At 38.1% G+C, this 24,829-nt stretch overlaps 1 protein-coding gene across 1 annotated transcript in view; it reads left to right on the top strand.

The window, feature by feature from the left end:
* The window catches only part of PSMB7 (proteasome (prosome, macropain) subunit, beta type, 7), a 94,516-nt gene that overhangs the window by 21,459 nt on the left and 48,228 nt on the right, over positions 1-24,829 (top strand). Inside the window, exon 6 of the mRNA XM_006892580.1 lies at positions 17,918-17,976. Within this exon, the coding sequence (XP_006892642.1) occupies positions 17,918-17,976 (59 nt within the window). The remainder of the gene's footprint in view (positions 1-17,917; positions 17,977-24,829) is intronic.

Raw genomic sequence — 24,829 nt, forward strand, 5'->3', positions numbered from 1 at the left:
GGGATCACGGTTTAGGGCTGTTATACATAGGGTCGCTATGAGTCTCAAACGACTCGATGGCACATGACAACAACAACAACAGTACGTGGATGCTTTAAGTGTCTTACCAATGCTGTTGAGTTTAAAACATCTTCTAATGAAAATAAACTTACAGACCTGATAGAACATATGAACTAGACAAAGTATTACATTCTAAAGTAACCATCAGTAAGAGTTTATTGTGGTTTCTTTCAGAAGATACCATCCATCAGTCATTTGTCGCTCCCCAAAATGCATAAATGAGATCTTACTATAAATAAGAACTCAACGTGTAGATCTGTGTCATATCTGTAATGACAGATGTATATTTTATTATATGGCTGTAGCATGACCCAATTGTCCTGTTATATTTGGTTTTCAGATTTTTGTAACCATTGTGTCTGAGTATACTTGTGTAAGTACATTGTTCCGTACCATCGAGTCGCTTGCGACTCATAGCGACCCTAAACGCCGTTCTATCCTGTGCCAATCTAGCCATCCCAAATGCACTTATTCCCACCATTCCAGTCACAGAATCAATGCATCTCATTGAAGGTCTTCCTTTCCTTCACCACCCCTCCACTCTGCCAAACATGATGTTCCTCTCCAAGGACCAGTCCCTTCTTACAACATGCCCAAAGTATGTCAGACGGAGCTTCAGAATCCTTGACTCCAAGGAGCATTCCGGCTTCACCTTCTCCAGGACAAACCTGTTTGTTCTCCTAGCAGTCTGTGGTATATGCGGTACTCTTCCCCAGTACCACAGCTCAAAGGCATCAATTCTCTTTCTGTCATCCCTATTCAATGTCCAACATTCTTGATGCATAGCATGTAATTGTGAAGACTATAGCCTGGATCAGGCGCACCTTAGTCTCCAGCGTGACATTGTTGCTCTTCAGTACTCTTTTGAGAGGTCCCTCACAGCTGGCTTTCCCAATGCAGTTCGTCTCTTGATTTCCTGGCTGCTGCTACCAAGAGTGTTGACTATGAAACCAAGTAAACTAAAACTGTTAACTATCTCAATCTCTTCACCATCCATACTGATGCTGCCAACTGGCCCAGTGGTGAGAATCTTTGTTTTCTTGATGTTGAGCTTCAATCCATATAGGAGGCTGCAGTCCTTGACCTTCTGCAGCAAGTACTTCAGGTCCTCCTCAGTTTCAGCAAGCAGGATTGTGTCATCTGCATAACGCAGGTTGTTGATGACTCTTCCACCAATCCTGATGCCACATTCCTCATCGTACAGCCCAACATCTCAGATAATCTGTTCTCCATACAGATTAAAAAGGTATGGAGACAGTACATCCCTGACTGACCCCCCTTCTTGATTTTGAACTATGTAGTATCTCCTTGCTCTGTTCTGACGACTGCCTCTTGGTCCAAGTATAGATTTCGCATTAGCACAGTCAAATGTTCTGGAATTCCCATTCTTCTCAGAGTCAGCTACAGCTTCTTGTGATCCACACAGTCAAAAGCCTTTGCATAGTCATTGAAGCACAGATAGACATTCTTCTGGTAGTCTCTGCTTTCTGCCAAGATCCATCTAACATTAGCTGTAATATCCCTAGTACCATGACCTCTTCTAAATCCAGCCTGCACATCTGGCAGTTTTCTGTTGACATATTGTTCCAAACGTTTTTGGATAATTTTCAGCAATTTATTGTTGAGAGTAGTACAATCACTGGATGATTTAAGGAAAAGTAGAATTTGGATAATAGAGAAGCAAGTGGTTTGCAAAATAATTAAGAGCGTGAGAATTGGATTTGAGACCACACCACTCAGAAGAGTGTCAACAGATTTGCAGCCGAGTACCCGATCCTACTCTGCTGCTCTAAGTGCTGTCAGAATGGAGTTCCTTATGGGGGGCGGGGTGGGGGTGGGGTTGAGCTTCTGGTTGGTGAAGCTCAGCCTCTTGGCCTCTTGTTCATATAAGGGGCATGTTCCCCAGTTGTAGGGAGGCAGCGTAGATACCAGGCAGTCAAAAAGAGTGATAAGATAGACTTTCACTGCATAGTACCTTTGGAAAGCTTGAAAGGATTCTGCTAGTTTACGTTCCCACCAACAGATTATGAGAATACCTTTCTGTCACAACCTCACCTCTGTTGAAAATTTTGACAACCTGCTTAAGCTGAGACCTAAATGATGATAGGAATTAACCACAATTTATTAAACCGTATATATACCCCCATCCCTAAGGGAAGATTTGCTTTAAACCCTGTGGTGCAGGAAGGGTCTGTATGATCAGGGAACAGAAAGGCCAGCATTAGATTTGCTTGTTAGAAAATTCAGTCTGACATTTGTGGGTCTTCAGGAAGACAGACCTAAAGAGTCTGGAGTAGTTTATTCATGCACTGAGAATGTATGCACTCTCAAGATTGCCTTCTGTCCTGAAGTATTTGAGGGTGTGGGTAAATCTAGTGCCATGACATGCTTTGTTGTATTCTGTTGGGTATGAGGTTGCCAACCAAAATGCTGAGCATTTCTGCCTTCTTGGTTTGAAAGCCCCAGTGACTCATGAGGAAAGGATGGTCAAGAGCCTCTTGAAATTGATATCCTCAGAAATCAGATGCTGGGTCCTTAACTTAAAGGCAGTGAGTTTGAGTTGTGAGCTATTCTCACAACAGAAGGCGTTCAAAGACACCAGCCAGCACTTAGGCCAGATCCCTGGTCCCTGTGATCAGTTTTCCTTGATGACTCTTGGTTGTAGTGTTAAAATAACTGGTGTCACCTCCCTTCTTAGTTTGGCTCTAGACCTTTTTTCTAATCTTATTTCCTGTTATTCCTCCACCTGCTGAATAGGTTCTTGCCCCACAGCTGTATGCTGCCATTTTTTTTTTCTTTTCAGAAATTAATTTTCTGCCTAGAGGGCTCGTGGTCTTCACCTAACCATAAACTACTCCCCGATGACTGCCCCAGGCTGTAGTAGTTACATTACTATTATTACTGTGAAACAAGAGTCCCAAGGTTCCAGCCACAGCTCTCCTCCACTACCCTCAACCTTTGTCCTTCCTACCCTTGTGAAATTTTGACATTTCTGAAAGTAGAACCTAGGTCTTCCATATTCCTAGTCTTGTATGACTCAGTGAATTTAAGTGGCTAATGGTAAAATTAGCTTTCTGACTTGCTTGTACCAAGGAATTCCTGCAGCTTAGTGTTAGAATCCTTAGATGCTATTTATTTTTGTGAATATGCAATTTACCATATTCCTGGAAAAGCACTAGTTTAGATTCTGTTCCTTTGTATGACCTCAGTTTAAGAGAATATCACAAAGCATTGTATGTACTATGTGATAAGTGGTTTTTTTTCTTCTCTTTTGAATTCAGTATTATTTAAAGCCCGTTTATGAAGTGTCTTGAAGTTAGAGATTCTGTGGGGTCTGTGTTAATTTTTCAGTGAAAGTTCTGTACAGGGACTGTGATTTTATTTTTGAGAAACCAAAACTTTAGAGAGATGTAATAATTTACTTAGTATCCCTTCATCTTTAAGCAACAGAGGTGAGATTTGAGCTCTTGTCTTCCAGGTCCAGCAAGCCCTATGCAACACAGATACTGTCATTTTGTCCTTACACAGATGTTGTTCTCTTAAACCCTGTTTCTAAATACTGAAAACATTTCTACAAGTTCCTGATAGACATTTATATTTTTGCAAGTTTTTGACTACTCAGTATTCATGTTTTCTGTCCTTGTTAAAAAGTTTGTACTGAAATGGCTTTCTAATGTCAAAGGAAATAAAGAAAACATTATTTATAGTTTTATCTACTACTCTATGACATTGATTTTTATTTTTTCCACGTCCATTATGAAAAGTCATTTACCAGAGAATGTAAAATACAGTTTGTGTATTTCCCTATATTTTGTTGCTCTTTTTACTCAGTGTTCACTTTTTTTTTTGCAGTGCTCACTTTTGAGTGACTTGCACACACTTCTTTGAGTGTGATAGTGGTTACTGTGGGCTGCCTTTCTTCATAATGATTGAATGCTTCTGACTTTCTGTTTTTCTTTTTTTAATTTGGAAGAAAGGTAGGGGCTTGATATGATACTTTAGAATTGCCAAAATTTAGTGACTTCTGTTGCTTTTCACTTTTGCTGTTTTAATCCGTTTTTAAGTCTATAATTCAGTGACATTAATTACATTTACTGTGGTGTTCTATCATCACCACTACTGTGTTTCCAAAGGTGCTTATTACCCTGGTGGCTTTTGTTCTGATTCATAGATAAGTAGAAAATAAAAAACCAAACCAGTTGCCTTCAAATTGATTCCAATTTATGGTGACCCTGTAGGGTTGAGACTTCTCTTAAGGGTACTTAAGTAAGAAAATGAATTTTGAATCTGAATTCATATGGTTTAGTTAAATTGTGGGTTTTTATTATGAGAAGTAAAAGCAAAATTTTGTAATTAATCTTCCCCCACCCCATGAATGATTTGACAGTAAGAGCTAGAAGCCACAAATTACCAGTAAGACAAAAGTGTCTAAATTTTGTCTACCCATGGGCCTGTATTGGCGACTAGCCAGGTGCCTGAAGGCTATTCTTAATTTATATTAAGCAGAAGACACCTGTCTTGTCTTGCTCATCTTTAACATGCTGCCACAGCATGATGCCACATTCAGCAGAGGTCCGAGAGCCTCTTCTCTCTGAGGACTCCCCTTCCGAAGGTTTACATGGAAGAAGAATATATTGGACTCTTTGTGTCAGGACACTTAGCTTTCATCCTAAAACCTTTGTAGACATGTTTCTGATAACTATAGTAACACGCCGACTATACATACCATTCTGATTGAAAGGCCAGCAACTCTTTAAACAAAAAAAAAAATTATTTCTTTTTCATTTCCATTCATTCATTGTTGCACACTTCCCTCTCTGCCCACCCCTCCCCCGAGTTTGCTTTTCTCTTTGACAAGGAAAAAAAGGTACTTTCATTGTTATGCAATCTGTCCCCCCCCCCCCCAGTCCACTCCACTATGCAGGTTTCATTCTGGAGTTTTGTCATGACAATAATACCGAATCATATATTCCTCCTAAACAATACTCTCATCTATTTCAATATAGTATATATTATTTATCTCCTCTTAGTTTCCCCTCAACTCTGATGTCAGTCCTGCTTTACAGCAGTGACACTATGCAGTATTTGTCCTTTTGTGCTGAGATATTTCACTCAGCATAACGTCCTCCAGTGACACTCATTTTATATAGTATTTCATGAGTTTCTTGTTTTTCAATGCTGCATAGTATTCCATTGTGTGAGTATACACAGCTTCTGTTTGTTTGTTGATGGGCACCTAGGTTGTTTCCAACTCTTTGCTATTGTAAACAATGCTGCAGTAAACATGGTTGAGCATATATCTAGTTGGATGGCAGTCCTTTTTTCTTTAGGGTTTATTCCCAGTAGTGGAATTGCTGAGTCAAATGGTATTTCTATTTCCAGCTTTTTAAGAAAGCACCATACCGCTTTCTGTAGTGGTTGCACAATTTTACACTACCACCAACAGTGAATAAGGGTTCCTGTTTCCCCGCAACCTCGCCAGCATTTGTTGTTTGCTGCTCTGTTGAATTTTGCTATTCTTACTGGGGTAAAATAATATCTCATAATTGTTTTGATTTGCATCTCTCTTAGAGCTAGGGATTTTGAACATTTTTGTTTGTTTGTGTGTTTTTTGGCCATTTGAATGTCTTCTTTAGTGAAATGTCTGTTCATATCCTGTGCCCATTTTTCAGTTGGGTTGTTTATTTTGTTGTGGTGCTTGAGTATTTTATAAATTCTAGATAATACAAGTACCTTATCAGATATGTCATTACCAAATATTTTTTTTCCCAGTCTGTGGCTTCCCTTTTTACCCAGTTGGAGAAGTTTTTGCATGTGCATAGGGATTTTATTCCTAGAAGGTCCCATTCATCTGTTTTATCCTCTCCTGGTTGTAGGTTTTTCAGGATGCTTGAAAGACTGTTTTTGTTGTGGATTAGGGCTTCTATAGTTCTTCCAAGCTTTTCTCTAGTGAAATTTATAGGTCCTTGATCCACTTTGAGTTGGTTTTTGTGTGTGAAGTGAGGTGTGGGTCTTGCTTGAATTTTTTACAGATAGTTTTCCAGTTTTGCCAACACCATTTGTTAAAAAGGCTGTTGTTTTCCCATTTAACTGATTTCATCTCCTTGTCAAAAATCAGTTGACTATAAGTAGATTGGCAGATTTCTGGGTTCTCAATTCTATTCCTTGATCTATGTGTCTGTCATTGTACCAGTACCACAATGCTTATGAATTGTTTTACTGGTTTAATTTTTGTTATACCCTGTAAGGTAGGTATTGTCATCTTTGTCTTATAAGTAAGGAAGTTAAGGTTTAGAGTTTACTTGCCAGGGTCACACAGTTATGAAGTACATGAGTTGGGATGATAACCCCAGTCTCTGAATTTCTTCCCTTGGCTCTATTACTGCCGTGAGTGGCATCTGACATTTGATCCAGGCCAAATGTGATTTGGTCTGTTCTTACAAAAGAAGAAAGGGCTCCTTAGGTTTCATGTAATAGTTTCTTTATAAAGAGAATAATATGAAAGAAACTGCAGGTGATTGACTGTTATTGTTGAAAGGTAGGCAAGATTCTTTGATTTTTCTTTATTAAGAAAGGAATAAGAGTTTGAGTAGTATTTTTAACGGACAAAATTGTGGGTTCTTTTAATTCTCAGATTAATTAGCTTTTTCTTTTAACTTGCCAGCTTTCCTTTACTAGGCAGACAAGTGTCAGAAGAAGCTTGGGGACCATCCTTTGCTATTAGTTTGGCAGTGTTCCTTGTAGCAGCATTGGCAAGCTATATAAAATTTTTATTTTGCCCACTTATTCACATGGAGAATTAACATGAATAAAATTTCAAGCATGGCATTCCTGGAAATGAGGCCCTTGGACAATTTAGAAATACTAAGTTAAGGAATAAACATTGATATGTACCATTAGGGAAGACTTGAGGTCACTGCCAGGGTCATTCAGGTAACATTCTCCAGGTAAACTGGTTATACAATTTCCTAATTACTGGAATGCATCTACTATTTTCCAGTTTACAGAGCCCCCAAGCAATTAAAAAGATTCAGGACAGAGTAATAAACACACCAAATGTCTTCTCTTGTGAGCAGAAGAGTATTAGAATTAAGTCAAAACATAGGAACATCGTTAGGGAATTCAGGCCTGGCAATTTTTTTCTGTTTATTTACACTTTACAGTAAAATACAACCCAGTTGTAGGTATTTTAATATCTTTAAATGACTTGATTTTGAGTTATCTTGTGCTGGTTCAAATTAGTATTTTACTGGATGGCAACTGTTTCTTCTGTATTCATTTTCAGCTCTTAAATCAGGTGTGAATTTAGCAGCAGCTGTGTTTAGTTTATAGGCCTATATAAAATCCTTCTCAGAGGACTTAGTTTCTACTCTTGCTGAAAATTCCTTCTCCCCCCCCCCCAATACAGTGTGAGGACTGTGTGAATGACTATGTGTAGGAGACTCCCTAAGTATGTGTCTCCATCAGCACTGGATTGAGTCTAAGCCTCTGCTCTCAGGGGCTGTGGAGTGGGGTTGCTGGCTGGTCTTGGAATTCCCATTTTGGTAGGAGTTTTATCCATATAGGGAGCTTTTCTGTAAAGATAAGGTATAATGTTGATATATGCTGTCAAGTCACATGCAACTCATAGCGACCTTCATACAACAGCTCTGAACCCTGCACTATCTTGAGCCAACCTTAATTGTCTCTGATACACCTAACCCTTTTATCCCAATCAGAGTCAATCTATCTCATCCAGGGTCTTCCTCTCTTGCTCTGTCCCTACACCCTTCCAAGCATGATGTCCCTCTCCAAGGACTGGTTCCTCCTTGCACCATGCCCACAGTATGTCAGACGGAGCTTCAGAACCCTTGCCTCCGGGGAGCAGCCTGGTTTCACCTTCTGCTGGATGAACTTGTTTGTTTTCTTGGCGGTCCATGGTATACTCAGTACTCTTCTCCAGCATCACAGCTCAGAGGCATCAGTTCTTCTATCCCTAGTCATTGTCCAGCTTTCTGATGCATAGCAAGTAAATGGAAGTAAGATATAACTATAGAATTCTGGAAAAAGAGGTGGAAGGCCTGATTTCATTTTCAACTCTGCTTGACCAGATCCTAGTCTTCTAATATCCCTGAATCTCAGACCCCTGATTTATAAGAAAACCTAACAACTTATTGCTTTGAGACATAACTAGGGTTTTCTGGATGCTAGAATGGTGTTTGGTATGTAAACACAAACAGTAAATTACCATGTGCTCTTATGTGTGTGGATTTCTCTCAGTATTATTTTTGAGACTTTGTGGTATCGTGAAAAGAGCTGATATTTGGGATTGGTTCACATCGGTATTTATTACCCGTTTTATGGTGAGCTTTGATCTCTCCATAAAATGGCAGTGAGACCTGCCCAAGTGGCATGTGTGAAGATTAAGTGAGATAATGCATGTAAAATTCTTTGTATTTAATGCATAGTAAATGTTTGATGAACTGTCTTTTCATAATGTTAGTGCTAACATTTTTTGTTTGCAGTTCTATGAACCAAGATCTCTTTGGCAGTTTTTCCTGCTTTGATTAACTACAATGTATTTTGGAAGGTTTAAAATGCCCAGTGTATTAATTTTATATCTTAAAATGTGTGCTGCTATGGAATGCCAGGAAGAAAACAATTGGGAACAAAACCCATCAAAGTTGAATTACACCTCTAGTTTCCCGGTTGCTACAAAGGTGGTACTAAGCCACTAAGTTAAGGAATGAGAAAATATTTACTTCCAAAATTCATGTTGTTATAGGGAATGTATTTGAATTTGCCAATTCTTTAGCTGTTCTAAATAAAGATGGAGATAATACCATCTAGTCGGCACATGAGGAGCCTGTGTAAAGTAGTGCCTAAATGTGGACTGCTAGCAGCCAGCAGTTTGAATCCAGGAGAAAGAGGAGACCATTTGTGTCCATTAAGATTCTCAGCCATGGAAACCCAGTGGGACACTTCTACTCTGCCCTATAGGGTCAGTGTGAGTCCGAATCCACTCCACCACAGTGAGTTAGTGATTGGGCCCACACAGATGAAGTTAGTTGAGAAAATAGATGTCTGTAAAAATACTCATACACTTGGCGAGCTCTGGTGGCCTAGTGGCAGGAAACTGCACTACAATCCCAGAGGTGTGCGGTTCAAATCCACCAGATGCTCTGCTGAAGAAGGAGGAACAATAACCTCCTGTACCAGTCAGATCCAATTTGACGGTACACAGCAAGAAAAAATAAATAAAACTTTAATGAGATAAAACCTTGCACTTTTTTAGGCCTGGATGCCATTGGTTGGTAGGTAGTCTTTTCTTAAGAATAAGTATTTATAACCTGTTAAGCCAATGAGACATTGCAATTGGAATTACAAGAGAAATTCTGATTCCTGTTAATTGATCTAGCTTATTATAAAAAAATGTAACTAGTTTTTGTCTACATTAAGTAACATTTAGAGGGGAGCCTTCATACTTTGAGAAGCTTGCTTGAAGTCAGAATGACTTTGGATGCTTTAATAATAATTCTAAGTATATTAAAAGGAATATTATTATTCATTGAGAATAAAAGCTAGATTCTGACATTGAAGTACATTTGCTGATGAAAAGGAAGCATTCTTCTGCTCACGAGGGGTTTAAATGTAATACTCAGTGCTTACTCAGGAGTGAAAACATCAAATTAAACTGTTTATGCTGACAAAGGACAAATCTGGATTTCAGCAAGCGATGCAAGATCGTCTGATTGCTTGGCTTGCCTCGCCTCGGAAAGCTTTTGGCCAAGACTTATAATGAAATGCATGCATAAAATTAAACCATTTCAAGTCTGTGTCTCAGTTTTACTGGGTGGTGAGAGGTGTTCCACTGCTCTCTAGTGGCTGAATGTAATCCCCTGGCACCAGCATTATTTTATATTCATAAATCAGCTCTTCACACATTGGCAGCATCACTTTTCAGAGCAAGCACCAACACCAGGAGACCAGGGCTTGTAGATAAAAATGGAGTGAAAAGAATGGAGTGAAAAATTACCTCCATCTGAGGATCTGTACAAAGCACCATATCTTGCCCAGGACAAGTGGCCAGTTGACTAACAATGAAAAAGTGTGAGTAAGCACTCTGTCAGATAGAGCTGACATTGATGGATTAGAAAGTTCTGCTTGTTACTCTTTTAATGAAGTATACATCTTATTTACACCTTGGTAGGCCATGGTGGCAGACAGGTCCTTGGGTACTTAAAATGGACCTCTCCTTAGCATAAGGAACAACTTTTTCCCCCTCCTCTGAAGAGATCTGGTCAAATTGATTTGGGAAAAACAATAGAAGTCCCTTTCTTTCTGTCCCTCAGAACTTTATAACATTGAGGGAGATTTTCAAGACCGTTGTTTCCATTAAAGTTCCGATTCTGAAACTTGTTGAGAAGGATTATTAAATAGCTCTTGGAGAACAGAGGACCTTAGTTTTGCATAACAGTAGCTAGCTGTTACTGAACTTTTACTATGTGCCAGACACTCTGCTTTACCCTGTATCATCTCATTAAGGCTCTCAACAACCTCATGAGGTAGATACATATTGTTACCTTTTTTGTATGAGTGAGGGCTATAGTGTTTGTGTGCTGCACTCTTTCAGGGCAGCATTCATATGCTAATGTGACTATGCCTCCCTGGGTCAGATGGGAGCCTTGCAGGGCATAGATGATCTCAAGTGATGTGCTAAGGGAAACAGGAGATAGCAGCGCTGTGCCACTTAGAATTTTTGTGTTTCTAGAGCCTCCTACCAAGCAGGAGCCTGAGATTGGTTTGTTTGAAGGAGTGAGTAGGAAATTGTCCTTCTGAAAGGTGCTTTTTAACCACAGATGTGGGTTTGAATCGAGGGTCATTGATTGTTACTTTGAAAAAATTCCTTTAACTGGTGAAGCTTCATTTTACTTGCCTATGAAATGAGGAAATACCTGAACTATCTGTCCAGAGTTTAGGACATGAAAAACCCTCAGTAATTTTAGGGTTTATGAGCATAAACCTTAAAAAGCAAACTTTTACCCGCTCATTTTCAGCTTTCCAAGAGTTTAACTTTGAGAAGCAGGTTTTAGAAAATTATTTTTTACCCTCATTTTGGTTAATAGCATTGATGATAGAATTGCTGTGTTTGATGCTAGATTGTCAGTGAATGCAGACATATATAAAATGTTATTTTTTAACATAGAAACACTACTCCCAAGCCATGTTAATATAAGCATTTTTTAATGTACAGAGCAGATAAAAATCAGAATCTAGAGTAGGATTGTAAAATTTTATTTGTACATTTCAGGTTTTGTTCTGAATTGGGTTCTCAGAAAAGTTAGGTTCAGACTGAACTAATCTTGATGTGCTGAGATCAGAAACACTTTGAGAGGTTTTAGAAAATGGATACTGAGTTCACACATTTTACTTTTTTAGGTTTAGCTATTTTAAAATAAATGTCTTTTGTCTTCAGAACTGGTACTTGAGTGGCATTGCTAAATAGTAGCATATGTTTACTAAAAAACATTTAACTAAAATTCCATTTTGATTTGAGATTTTTAAGCAAAAAACCACAAATTAACTATATCCAGATGTGTGGTAATCATTCTGCTGAATTCTGAAGAAAAACTAAGTTTGAAAGGATGTTTTTTCAAAGTGAGGAGCCAAGAAAAAGATAGTTAACGGCTTCCAGGGTGACATATTTATCCTGAGTTCAGGTTTTGCTATTTAAGAGGAAGCATGATGGAATGAAAAGACCATAGTATAAATTGAGAAAGATTTTTAAATCCCAGATTTGCTGATCACTCATTACATGATTCCTTCTCTCTGTCAGTTTCAGGCATCACTTTTAAATTTTTTATTATATTTTATTTTCAAAGTGTAGTTTTCTGTACAGTTTTTAAAAAATATTTATTTAATTTTACATTAGTTTGCATACAAAGTTTGTATACATTGTGTTTTCACACTGTCCTTCATTCACATTGTTGTTTCATACAGCCATTCTCACCCATTATGTGTTTTAAAATCATTCATCATTAAACCATGCCCATCATTAACCCTGTCTTCCCAGGGAAATGCTGGTGAACTTGAACTGTGTGCCTTCAGGTTGACAGTGCAACTCTTTACTACTTGGTCACCAGAGCTCCCTATGTATTTTATGAACATACCTATTCACAGTGCTTTGAAACATATTTTCCTCTGCTGAAAATATATATAATATAGATAGATACTATATATTTGTTGTTGTATACCATTGATTGAGAGTTTTAACAGCATCAGCTGTGTGCCTTCAGGTTGACAGTGCAACTCTTTACTACTTGGTCACCAGAGCTCCCTATGTATTTTATGAACATACCTATTCACAGTGCTTTGAAACATATTTTCCTCTGCTGAAAATATATATAATATAGATAGATATTATATATTTGTTGTTGTATACCATTGATTGAGAGTTTTAACAGCATCAGCTGGCTAGCTCCACAATCAATACTCTTGGTATGACAGGCAAGAAACCACAAGATGAATTGCGTTGAGAAAATTCTGCTGTCAGAAACATATTCAGAATACTGAAGAGCAAGTATGTCAGTCTAGAGACTAAGGTGCACCTGATCCAGGCCATGGTCTTCGCAGTTACTTGCTACGCATCAGGGAACTATACAATGACTAAGAATGATAGAAGAAGAATTAATGCCTATGAGTTGTGGTGCTGGAGAAGAGTGCTGAATATACCATAAACTGCTAAGAGAACAAATAGGTCTATCCTGGAGAGGGTTGGATCTCCAGGCTGCTCCTTGGAGGCAAGAGTTTTGAAACTCTGTCTCATGCACTTTGGGTATGTTACCAGTAGGGAGCAGGCCTTGGAAAAGGACAACACAAGAGGAAGACCCTGGATGAGATGGATTGGCTCTGGAAATGGTGGTAGGTGTGTCAGAGAAAATGAAATTGGCTCAAGCTAGAGCTGGGTTCAGAGCTGTTGTAATAGGGTTGCTTTGATTTGCACAGCACATAACCACCACCACCATCAAATTGGAACTGATAGAGTTTCCTACAATGTATAATATAAAATCTGTGTAGAATATATATATACACACACACACACCCTTGCACACATCATATCCCCTCTCCAAAGAATCACCCTTTCTAATTTTATATTTTGCATTTTATCTTTTCAGTGATTTACTGCAAATACCTTTTTTTAAAGACATTGATTTTACACATGGATCTCACCTGATAGGCCACATAGAAATCAGATTGACTATATCTGTGGAAGAAATCATTGGAAAAGTTCAATATAGACAATTAAAATTAGGCCAAGGGTGGACTGTGGATTAGACCATCAGTTACTCATATACTCAGCATATTATTCGAGAATATAAAATAGGTATACATATATTTTAAGTATATGTAGACCTACTTTGTTGCTTCTGTAACTACATTAAGTTATTCTGTATTTTCTCTGATTCCTTATTGTTACATCTTCATTGATCCCCAGGATATTTTTTATTCCTACTCTATATAAAGGTTCTTTTTTTGTTGTTTGTTTTCTTTTTGTTTTAAATTATTATTAAATTTTATTAGTTTCAATGAACACTCACAGGGATTCTGGGCTTTCACTCCTTCATTGCCGCACCATTCTCTCCACCCTCCTCCCCAGTTTGTTCTTCTTCCCCGCCATCCGAATGTCTGTTTTAATTGTCCAGTTGCCACAGTGCTTGTCAAAGTCAGTTCTGATTAATCTCCTTTGTCGGTGTGTCCTTTGCCATTCCCTATCACTCCTCCCTGAGAGAGACTTCACATAAAGGCTCTTTTTGCATACATGATTTGAATCCTTGCCCACTTTTTCTTAGAATTACTGTAGCAGAATTGGTGGATATATATAGCTCTCAGCCTTGTGTTTCTCCACAGCCTAGCTCCTGGGTGATTTAGGATTCAGGTGTGGTTAAACAGAGTGTATGAGTGGGTTTAGATACATGTGTTGGAAAAGCATGAGTGAGTTTGAGGAAGGCAGTGGATGGAACAAGCCAATTAGAGTTAACTAGGAAGCCATTCATAGTGTCTTGCTCATGCTGTTATCTCTATCAAGTTGAATATGTCTCATAGCAACCCTGTGAACAGCAGATCTGAACCCTCTCATATCCTGTGCCAGTCTCATCTCTGACATACTTGAGCGCATTGCTGCAAACACTGTGTCAGTTTCATTGAGAGTCTTCCTTTCTTTCACTAACCCTCCACTTTTCCAGGCATGTGGCTTGAATTCATCAGTGAGAGAAAGATGAGTAATCTTCTTCCTTGTGATTAACTGCTTCTGAAAACCTGCAGTTTTGGTGGGTTCTGACGTGACGTACATAAACTTGCTCAAAGTATGTGAGGCTGAGCTTTGTCTTGTTCTTAGCGACCTCAAAAATACAAATACTGGTCACTGAATTGCATCTTGCTTTTCTGTTTTAAATTGCTTTGTTCTTGGATCAGCACAGGCTTCTCAGACACTGTGGGTGGACTGATAAGGGCAGACTTGATATACAGGTTGCTTTGGAGCATGGAAACTATTGATGAAACAGATTTGCTTGTAGAGTTACCTACGGAGAACAGTAGTAATACGTAGTAGTAGTAGTAGAACATAGTAGTAGTTTGGACCAGACCCAGAATTTCTAGGTACTTTCACTGGGCAAAGTGAATACTATGTGCTAAGGTGGCTTAAAGTGGCATAGATGTTTAGTATTGATGGAACTTCGCTGTCACAGTGGGCTTGAGCATATCCGAGGTTGTGATGATGGTACAGGCTAGGACATGGTTCAGACCCCTTATTCATAATGTTGCTGTGAGTAGTCATCTCAATGGCATCTAACAACAGCATTGAGGAAGAGGAAGGGCCTGAGGGAGTCAGTGGGAGGTCTCATGCGTCTGTATTGTGGTATATAGAACTTTCTGTGTGAGAGTGACATAGGGTCACATCTGAGACAAGTGTTTTCTTGCTACTTGGACAATTGCAGTCATTCTTGAAACTCAGATTTCTAAATAGCAGGCATACACTCAGAGTTAGCTAGAAACCTGTTGGTGAAGCCAGTTATTCTCCATTTCCTAGCACTTCTGTTTGTTTCTGCAAAGGGGGCGCCAAAGGCTTCCTTTCCTGAGAAGCTGGGAGCAGGAACTAATTTGCAAGTGATTTAGAAATGGTTTTTAATGTGCAACTACTCTTTTCTAGTTTATTCTGGGGCCTACTTAATCATTGTTTTCAAGAGAAACACAGTCAGGCAGTGTAGGAAGCTCTTGCTTTCTAGAAAATTTCTCAGCTCTGTCTATGTATGTCTATGTGTATGTTGGAGGGCACAGTGTAAAAAAGGGAGAAACCAGACATACAAGAACTCCAGTGCTCATTCTGTGTTTACCCGTCCTATACCTTGCAGTACTTGGAGAACACAAAAAAGTTTGAGGAAATCCCCCACACTATAGTCTCTTTTTGTTCTGAGAGTTCTTAGCTTTATTATGTGATTTCCACTCCTAGAAATCTTTTCTGCAGAAATCTTATTACTTCTAAGTGGGAATATTTTTTAAAAAGAAAGAAATACTATGTTAAGAGGAATTTTTTTTTTTTAATTTAAAATACTGTGTTCAGCCAAGCAGAAGGAAATAGTGAACCTAAGGGGGGGAAAAAGAATGAAAAGTAATTTATCTGTTATGAAACTAGCAACGAAGGAATGGCCCTGAGGTCAGGACTGGTGAAGACAGGGCTAGCAACTGTGAAGGAAATAGGCTTTTTAAAGAAAGCTTGATTTCCCCTTTTAACAGTATTTTTAATGTATTATACTGCAGAGTTGTTAGCACTTATGTAAATGCCCACCTTCCCCTGTCCTTTCAAATGTTTATTTTGGGCCTCTGGTTTTTTTTAATCCTTGAGCAGAATTATTCGAGCACTAGGTTAGAAAAGACATGCTTGCTGTTGGGCTCACTGCGGGAGTATTTTGTATTTAGGGGTTATTTTTTGCCTGAGATTTCCTCATTTGCTGTTTTCTTGTAGGAAGCTATCCTTTGTTTCCCACACAAAATCAGCTCATTTTTATTAAATCCAAGACTGGTTCTCACTTGTGCTTTAAAACAGAAACTTAAGTTCCTTTTCCCTCTTGATCTCTAAGTCCCAAATGCGTGACTCACAAAAATATATTTGGAATTTGGTCTTTTCTCCAGATTTTTCAAAGATGTGTTTGCTTGAAAATTCAGATGTTTGGTTTTGATAAATTTACTCTTGGATAATAATCTGAGTGCATTGACTCTCTTCATCTGTTTAATTTTATCTTCATTCAAAAGGTTTGGCCCATTTTTAAAATACCTGTTTAGATTCTCAGTTTAGTTTTGTTTGTTTTTAAGAGCAAAAGTATTAGAAGGGAAATGGGTTGCCTTTTGCTCCTAAAGCCTAAATGAATAGTCATTGCTTGTAATGCTGGTCTACACTTGACGCTTCCTACTGCTTTAGATGTGATGTATCCGGTACTGTGAAGGTAATGATCCTCAACCACGGCAATATTCCATAACAGGAGTATCTGTCATATTCATCAGGATTACCATGTTCATTGATTTGTGTCTGTAAATCTGCTGTTCTACCCTTTAAATTTGATCTATAATTGGACCTCCTTAAATGGTTCAAATAAGGTAGTCTGTATTTTCTCAATGCAGCATTGCTGTCAGCTTCCCCTTTTTCATTATACATTCAGCAGACTTGAGAAAATCAGCAGGACACCTCATTTGAAACTGTTTAATCGCTGCCTTTTTCCTTTGCTAAACCATTGAGGTGGTCAAGCGATGTACACAAATCATTTTAAATAGAAAATATGGTTTTCTCTGTGACCTAGCTAAATAGATAGTGTTATGCAAAACAAGTTAAAAAGTAATAAATGCCAAAAAATCTTCTAATTGGAGTAAAAAATTGTGGGCAACTCTCTCCACTCTCCAAAAGTAGAATATCCTGAAATATTGCTGGGACTCTGCAAAGACAAGATGATGATTTTCTAAGGATTCTCTCGTTTCTGAACAAAGCAAGTTTACATTTTCAAATAGTGCTGAGCTGCCATTGACATCCATTCAAAGGGAACCCATATTTATTTGTAATACTTTTGCATCCTACTTTTGTAAGGATAAATTTGCTATCTGTTAATATCTGTGCAGTATAACCTTTCAGCCATTTGCTATTGTTATAATAAATTTTTGTTTCTCTGTCTGTCATTTTGTCTACTCAGCTGTTACTCTTCAAAGTACAAACTAAAAATAATAGCTCCAAATAAATGCCACATAATAAAGTGTTTTACAGTTGTAGCTGGAATAACGTGGTGGCTGCAGCTTACAATCCTATTACCATTTCTGGTGTGGTGGCTTCTTCCCTGTGTGTCAAGGTGACTGCACTGGGATCAGCTCATTAAAAAAAATCTATTCTTTCTAACTGGCTTGGTATTTAGCTCTCTCTAGCCAGCAACCTGCCAAGGCACAGTTGCAGAGCACAGACGCACAGCATAGGATATATGAAATTATGTGGCATTCACTTTTTGAAAAAATAAAAATTCTCCATAACCTCATTTTCATACTTCAGCATTTTATTGTGAATAATTTACACTTGGTCTTGTCAGTAGCAGAAACAGGGCCAGTTAGTTACATACAGGTTTACCTGAGATAGTGCTACGTGTGACTCTAGGCTTTTGAAGACCACTGTGTACCTACTTTGTATGACCTTACAGGATTAATATTTACATTTTGCTTGAATGTGACACCAGGAGTGTTTTGCCATTTTTGCTGCCCTGAGGTAATTGTGCGATGGAAAGCTGGATGTTGATAAAATATACTTTTAAAAAAATGCTTCCTGGTTTTCCCCCTCCCTTTTTCTTTTTAACAGGTTCTGGTTCCTTGGCGGCAATGGCTGTATTTGAAGATAAGTTTAAGCCTGATATGGAGGTATGTAAAATCCCTTCAGTTCATTGTCTTCTACATTTTTCCTAGCTGTATGTCAAACATTTAAAAATTGGTTGCCAATTTGGCCAGTGCTTGTACAGTATTGTTACTTACAATGCTCTGAGGTGCAGGTACTGTATTTTGTTTGCTGAGAAGGCCAGTTCCTTAGAAAGCGCCCCTTTGTAGTGGCCCTGCCGTGGCATCTGTCAGGTTTATGGAACAAACACTATTCCACTTTTTGCTCTGAACTGTCTAGGAATCCTTTTGGCTATAAATGCTACTACGATATAGGCTATTTTCTTGTGCACTAAGCTTTCTGTGTCAAAATAGCTCAAAATGACAGGTTTTTCTGTTCTCTTACTGAGTATAGAGAAACTCTTTGTATGTCGCACAGACTTGACCTGAAAAGTATGAGAAGTTTTAAAAATTCCTGTGCAGGTATGTATTGCTTAACACTCACACTCCATTTGTGAAGTAAGACATTACCTGATTTGTACTTTGTACAGACACCTTTTGAGAGTCCTTGATGTTGCTGCTGTTGTGGAGGCTGAAAAACCAGGGGCAGCAGCAGTGCTTCTGAGGGAGCTAAGGAATGGTGGTGTGAGCAGAAAGAGAGGAAATGAGCTAGAAGAGAGTGGGGCTCACCCAGCCCTGCTCATTATTCTGCTTGATTGTCCCCTTGCTTCATACCTGTTCACCTGCCCAGAGAGTCCTTGTCTGTATCCCACCTGTGGTCTGTTGCTGCAGGATGCTGGGTTTGACAACTTGAAAAGCATTAGGGGGAAGTGTTAAACAAATAGAGACTTGCAAAGCAAAAAACCCAAAACACTTTAGGGGACCGTTAAGATATATATGGCCAGATGTTGTCTAAGCAGCTATCAAGTGATGTGGATTATTCTGCATTTGGCAGAAAATGGGACCAAGGTCATGAATGTCATGGATTTTTCTCAGTGTGTGATGGGGTTGAGTGTCTCAAATGTATTTCTAAGAGGTTGGGGTTTTTTTTTATGATACAAGTCATCTTGACTTCAACAAGGGGGTTTCTTTCTGATGATTCTCTTATAAATTTCTTTGTCCAAGTTTTCATATCTATCTGGCATACTGTTAGGTTGCTGTGTTTTAAATAATCAGTAAATCATAACATGGAACATCTGAATGTGATAACATCAGCAAATTATGCAGTGGAACATTATATGTAGTATGATAAGAAGAAAAAAAAGATTGTGTGAAGTCCGGTTCATCATAATTTGAATATATTTGAAGTAGTCAAGGACTACTTATAGTAATTGGTTTTGTTGTAGGGAGGTGGTATCTTTGAAATGACATGCCACCTAAAACTGCTTTAAGTATAGGTGTACCTCTGCTCAGCAACTCCAAAATATTTTGAGAACAGATATAAATATATGTATATGTATATGTATGTATTTCTTCTTTACCTATGGAGTGCTCATTGTATTTGGATACTTTTGGTACCAAATTAGTCCTCCATTTTATTTTATCCTTAATATGGGAAGATACTACTGCAGATAAGTGATTTGGTCACTGATGGCTCGATTTTTTTACCTTTCTCAGAAAGATAGTACTTATAGAGTTCTCTAGGTAGGTGCACTACCAACCCAGAGGTTTGAAACCACTGTAGATTCCATGGGAGAAAGATGAGGGCAGCCTCCTCCAGTATGATTTATAGCTTCTAAAAGCTCAGCTATGTGTTTGTTCCAGCTCCATGGCAGTGAGAAAGAATGATAGTTACTAAAGCTAGGTGTTTATATTAAAAACAATCGTCTTTCTCCAATTAAAAATAGTAAATAGGTGGTCCAAGTATCAACTATAAATGAGATTAAGATTCTGTTCTTATTTTTCAGTGTGAAAATTTATTCCCATATCAGCATTATTTTCTTTTTGGAGTTCTTAAGCACACAGGGAGAAAAATATACTAAGTCTCTTTTAAAAAAAAAAAAAAAAAGAGGAAAGAAAAGGAAAAGTCTTCCAGGCTTCTGACAACAGGAAGAAGTGTTCCTAAGGCTTTTTAGATGCATTAGAGATAACAGAAGTGTGGAGAGGACCTCGATGAATTTAGAGATAACACAGATGTGCAGAGGACCTCGATGATTTTTGTTTAGAAAATCACCTTAATAATGTCAAGCCCTCTTTTTAGCTACATTAATCTTTTAACATTTTCTTGAAAGCTTTGTTTATTTCTAGTTGTTTAGGTAGGACCTCTGTATTTTAAGGAAAAATGGGAATTACAGAGAAAGTTGAAAGTATGAGGTATAATAAGGGATTACTTGTATTAAAGTTTGAATTTTAAATTATTCAAAGGTATGAATTTAATATTGATGCCATTTTGGAAAAGTAAAGGAAAATAGTAACATCCCTTCAATAAACTTGTCATTTTCTCAACCTGAGGAATGTGCTCCCTTGGTCAGGTTTTTTTTTGGTGGTTTTTTGTTTGTTTTAATTGTTTTGTGTGTACCATCAAATCGGATCTGACTGGTACTGGAGGAGATTGTCCCTCCTTCAGCAGAGCATCTGGTGGATTCAAGCCACATGCCTCTGGGATTGCAGTGCAGCTTCTTGCCATTAGGCCACCAGAGCTCCCTCCTTGGTCAGTTATATTTGTGACTCAGAGCAGAGAGATCTTAAAAACAGGTGACAAAATGATCATTTTAAGCTGATCATTTACAATTTCAGACAACTGATTTTTGTTTCCATAAATTTCTGAAATTTAAGATTAGCAATCCGTTGGAGTCTCTGGGTGGTGTAAGTGGTTAATGGTTCTCAGCTGCTGTTGGAAAGGTTGATCCTTCCAGTCCACCCAGAGGCACCTTGGAAGAAAAGCCTAGTGAATAATCCACTTTTAAAAAATGAGCGCTTAATAACTATCTGACACACATGGGGGGATGCCATAAGTCAGAATCAGCTTGACCTCATCTGGCAATACTAAGTTATTATAATTTTGTTGAGATAAAGTAAGCTACCTGCTTCTCCTGCAGTTAAGAGAGGTTAAAAGTAAACAGAAGGCAAATAATAGTTTAACAGCTGTCAGTAGGAACCTAAAGAGATGGTAATAGATACTACAAAAATTTATTATAAAGACCCGGCTCTTAACCATGGTGCTCTTGTTACTTGATTTGGTCTGGCAGAGATTGCCTGGGAAAGTTGGGAGGACATTGAATCAATAGATTACTTTATTCTGAGAGAATTTGGCCAAGTTATTACCCCGGCTCGTTGCATTTTTTGCTTAGAATTCATAGAAACAAAGAATCCCAGATTTATTTCCGCTTTTCAGGGAAGTAAAAAATGCTCCTGTGGCAAGGATCCCTCCATAACTTTGTTTTCTTGCCTATTTTAAGTTGCCTGTCTGGTAACCATATCTGCTTAAGTCTTTGTAGAAATAGATTCTGGGTGTGCTGCAAAGAGAAGGCTAGGAGAATAGCATTATTGCCCCTCACATCATGTGTAGATTACAGTTAGGAATTACCTAGCAAACAGAAGTTTTAGAACAAGCTGATTAAACAAACCTTTGGCTTTATTTTTAAGACAGATAGGTTAGAAGCAGTACTAACTTTTTTATCTTTCAAAATACAAACCTGTACTTGGATAGTGTTGGCCTATACTACAGTATTTGTGAATGAAAATTCCTCTCTACTTAAGTATCTTTTAATATTTTTCCATATTTCTCACACTGTCTAATATGTTAGCCACTAGCCACTTGTGTTGTCTGGTTGTCGAACACTTGGAATGTAGCTAATCTGGATTGAGAGTTGTTATAAGATACACACCAGGCAACATCTTTTTCATTAATTTCTATGTTGATTGTATATTGAAGCACTATTTTTTTTTTTAAGCACTACTTTTAACATACCAAATTAAATATATCAATTTAATCTAGTCTTACTTTTGAACCTTTTATTGTGGTTTGGATGAAAGTTTATATCCATATTTTGTGAAAAATGAATTCACATTTTGTAGCATTAGTTGTAGTCCCCTAAATTAAGTAGCACTCTTTGCACTTCTTCTCTGCTTTCTTTGTTTCCATTTTTCCTGCCTTCTGAATTTTGTTTTGGGACAAAAGCTGTCTTTTTAGTTTTGTATGATTTGATTGTTTTCAGGAACTCATTCCTCGTAGGTATTATTGTTCCCTCTGTAGACTTATCTGTTGTTTGGCTAAAAAGTAATTTCTAGGAGTAGGTTCCATTCCAGGTTGTAAAGGTGTCTAGGCACCCCAGTCTCAGAGCTTCCTCCAGTCTCTATCAGACCAATGAGTCTGGTCTTTTTTATGACTTTGGATTTTGCTCTGTCCTATTCTGCGTAGAGCTTTGCATTTTTATCCTGATCAGAGCAGTCAGTAATGGTAGCTGGTTGCCATCTAGTTTTTTTAGTTTCATGCTATTCGTAGGTATGGTTCATTGGATTGTTTCCATGAATACTTAATTTTCTTCACTATTTCTAGTTCTAGACAGGAAGGGACTAATGATGTTCACTCACAGGCCTTTAAACGGGATGTCTTCTGAGACTATAATCCTAAACTCTCAAGCCCAGTAACTCAGTGTTTAAAGGTGTTTGATTATGCCTGAATAGTTCACATAACTTTGTCCCTTGTATGTTGTACTGTATACTTGGATATATTTATAGCACATACAGATAGGCACATAGAAATTCCTCTGCCAAAGCTATATATATTCATCGCTATATTTCCCATATACCATCTCACATATGTTCTGCTTACTTACCTATGTTGTTGTTGTTAGGTGCTGTCGAGTTGAGTATGACTCATAGTGACCTTATGAGCAAAAGATCTGAACCCTGTTCTATCCTGCGCCATCCTCACACTTCTTGACACACAAGAGCCCATTGCAGCAGTCACCGTGTCAGCCCACCTAGTTGAGGGTCTTCTCTCCTTTGCTCACCCTCCACCCTTCCCAGCATCATGTCCTTCTCCAAGGAATAGCACCTCCTAGCAACATGCCCAAATTATGTGAGGGGAAGTCTCATCATTCCCACCTCCAAAGAACATTCTGGCTGCACCCTCTCCAAGACATAGCTGTTTGTTCTCTTGGCTCTCCATGGGATGTTCAGTACTCTTTTCCAACACCACAGCTCAAAGGTGTTAATTATTCTTCTGTCATCCTTATTCATTGTCCAGCTCTCAGATGCATAGCAAATAATCAGAAAGACCATGGCCTGAATCAGACTCATCCTCAAACTGCCATCATTATTCCTCAATAATTCGGAGATTGGAAGACTCTGTTCTTGAAATCCGTGTATTCGAATTTTGTAAAGAAACTTATTTTTTTAAAAAAGTTTGGAGAAATCCCTAACTGTAGATTTTCTTAGTACAGTGCGTCTCCTTATTTCCTGACTGCTCGTACCAACGGTGTTATTTGTGCATCCAAGCAAGATGAAACTGTTGACAATTTCAATCTCCTCGCCATTCATTGTGACGTTGCCTGTTGGTCTGGTTGTAAGAATTTTTGTCTTCCTGACATTGAGATGCAGTCCATATTGAAGGCTGTATTCCTTGATCTTCTGCAACAGGTACTTCAAGTCCTGCTCACTTGCAGCAAGCAAGGTTGTGTCATCTTCATAATGCAGATTTTTGATGAATCTCCCTCCAATCCTGGTGTCACACTCCTCTTCATAGAGTCCAGCTTCTAGTATAATTTGCTCAAGATACAGATTGAATAGGTATGGAGAGAGAATACAATCCTGATGCACTCCCTTCTTAATTTTAAACCATAGAGTTATTCCCATGCTCCATTTACACAATTCCTTTTTCAGGTGTAGGTTCCACATGAGCACAATTAAGTGCTCTGGGATTCCCATTCTTCTCAGTGTCAGCCACAATTTGTTATGATCCGCACAGTCAAATACCTTTGCATAATCAGGAAAGCATAAATACATATTCTTCTAGTATTCTTTACCTTCAGCCAGGATCCATCTGACATCAGCACTGATATCCCTGGTGCCATGATCTTTTCTAAATCCTGCTTGAACTGTCTGTGTACTGTTTTAGCTGTTTTTGAATGATCTTTAGTATTTTGTTTGCATGTGATGTTAATGATATTATTTGATAGTTTCTACATTTAAGTTTGATGTACCTATGTATTCACTTGTAAATGATTGTGATTATTTTTGCAGAATTATGTCAGTGTGTCATACTTAGCATGTTTGCCTTCTGTCTCCTGACTTTTTGTAATATTAGTAGTCTCATGTTTTAAAAAAGTAAAGCTATTAGAACATTTAAAATAACCATCTGTGGCTATTTTATATTTCTACTAGTATAGGAAAGAGTTGGTTGAACTTGTTATTTGCACTCTAAAGCCCATCCTTCTACCATACTTGAGTGTTACTTGTATTATTATGGAAAAAATTTTTTAAAAATTAACTTGAAAATATTTTTGTTTATGATGGCTTAGTGGTAAGAAACTTCATTGCAATCCCAAAGGCACATGGTTCTAATCCACCAGCTCTTCCATGGGAGAAGGATGGGCAGTCTCCTACTGTGCAATTAACAGCCTCTGAAAACTCGCTGTGGTCAGCTGTGGTCACTTTCCACTCAATGGTATGCAACAACAACAACATCATTATAATAAAATATACAGATCCTGTTAAGTATACAACTTAATGGGTTTTGGTATTTGTAGTTACCCAAGTAACCATCACTTACATCATGATGTAGAACATTTTCTTTACCTCAGAAAGTATTGTCCTCCAATTACGTTTTTTCCCCCTCACTATCACAACCAGTTTGGTCTTTAAAATTTAAACCTGTTTTAAAAATGCATTTTGTACTTTTGAAATATTGTGTTTGATATGCTAGCTACATTTTTCTAAGATGAATGTTGTTGTTGTT

This window comes from Elephantulus edwardii, unplaced genomic scaffold (assembly GCF_000299155.1).
Source record: "Elephantulus edwardii isolate Elephantulus edwardi_28Jun2011 unplaced genomic scaffold, EleEdw1.0 scaffold00116, whole genome shotgun sequence".
NCBI lineage: Eukaryota > Metazoa > Chordata > Mammalia > Macroscelidea > Macroscelididae > Elephantulus > Elephantulus edwardii.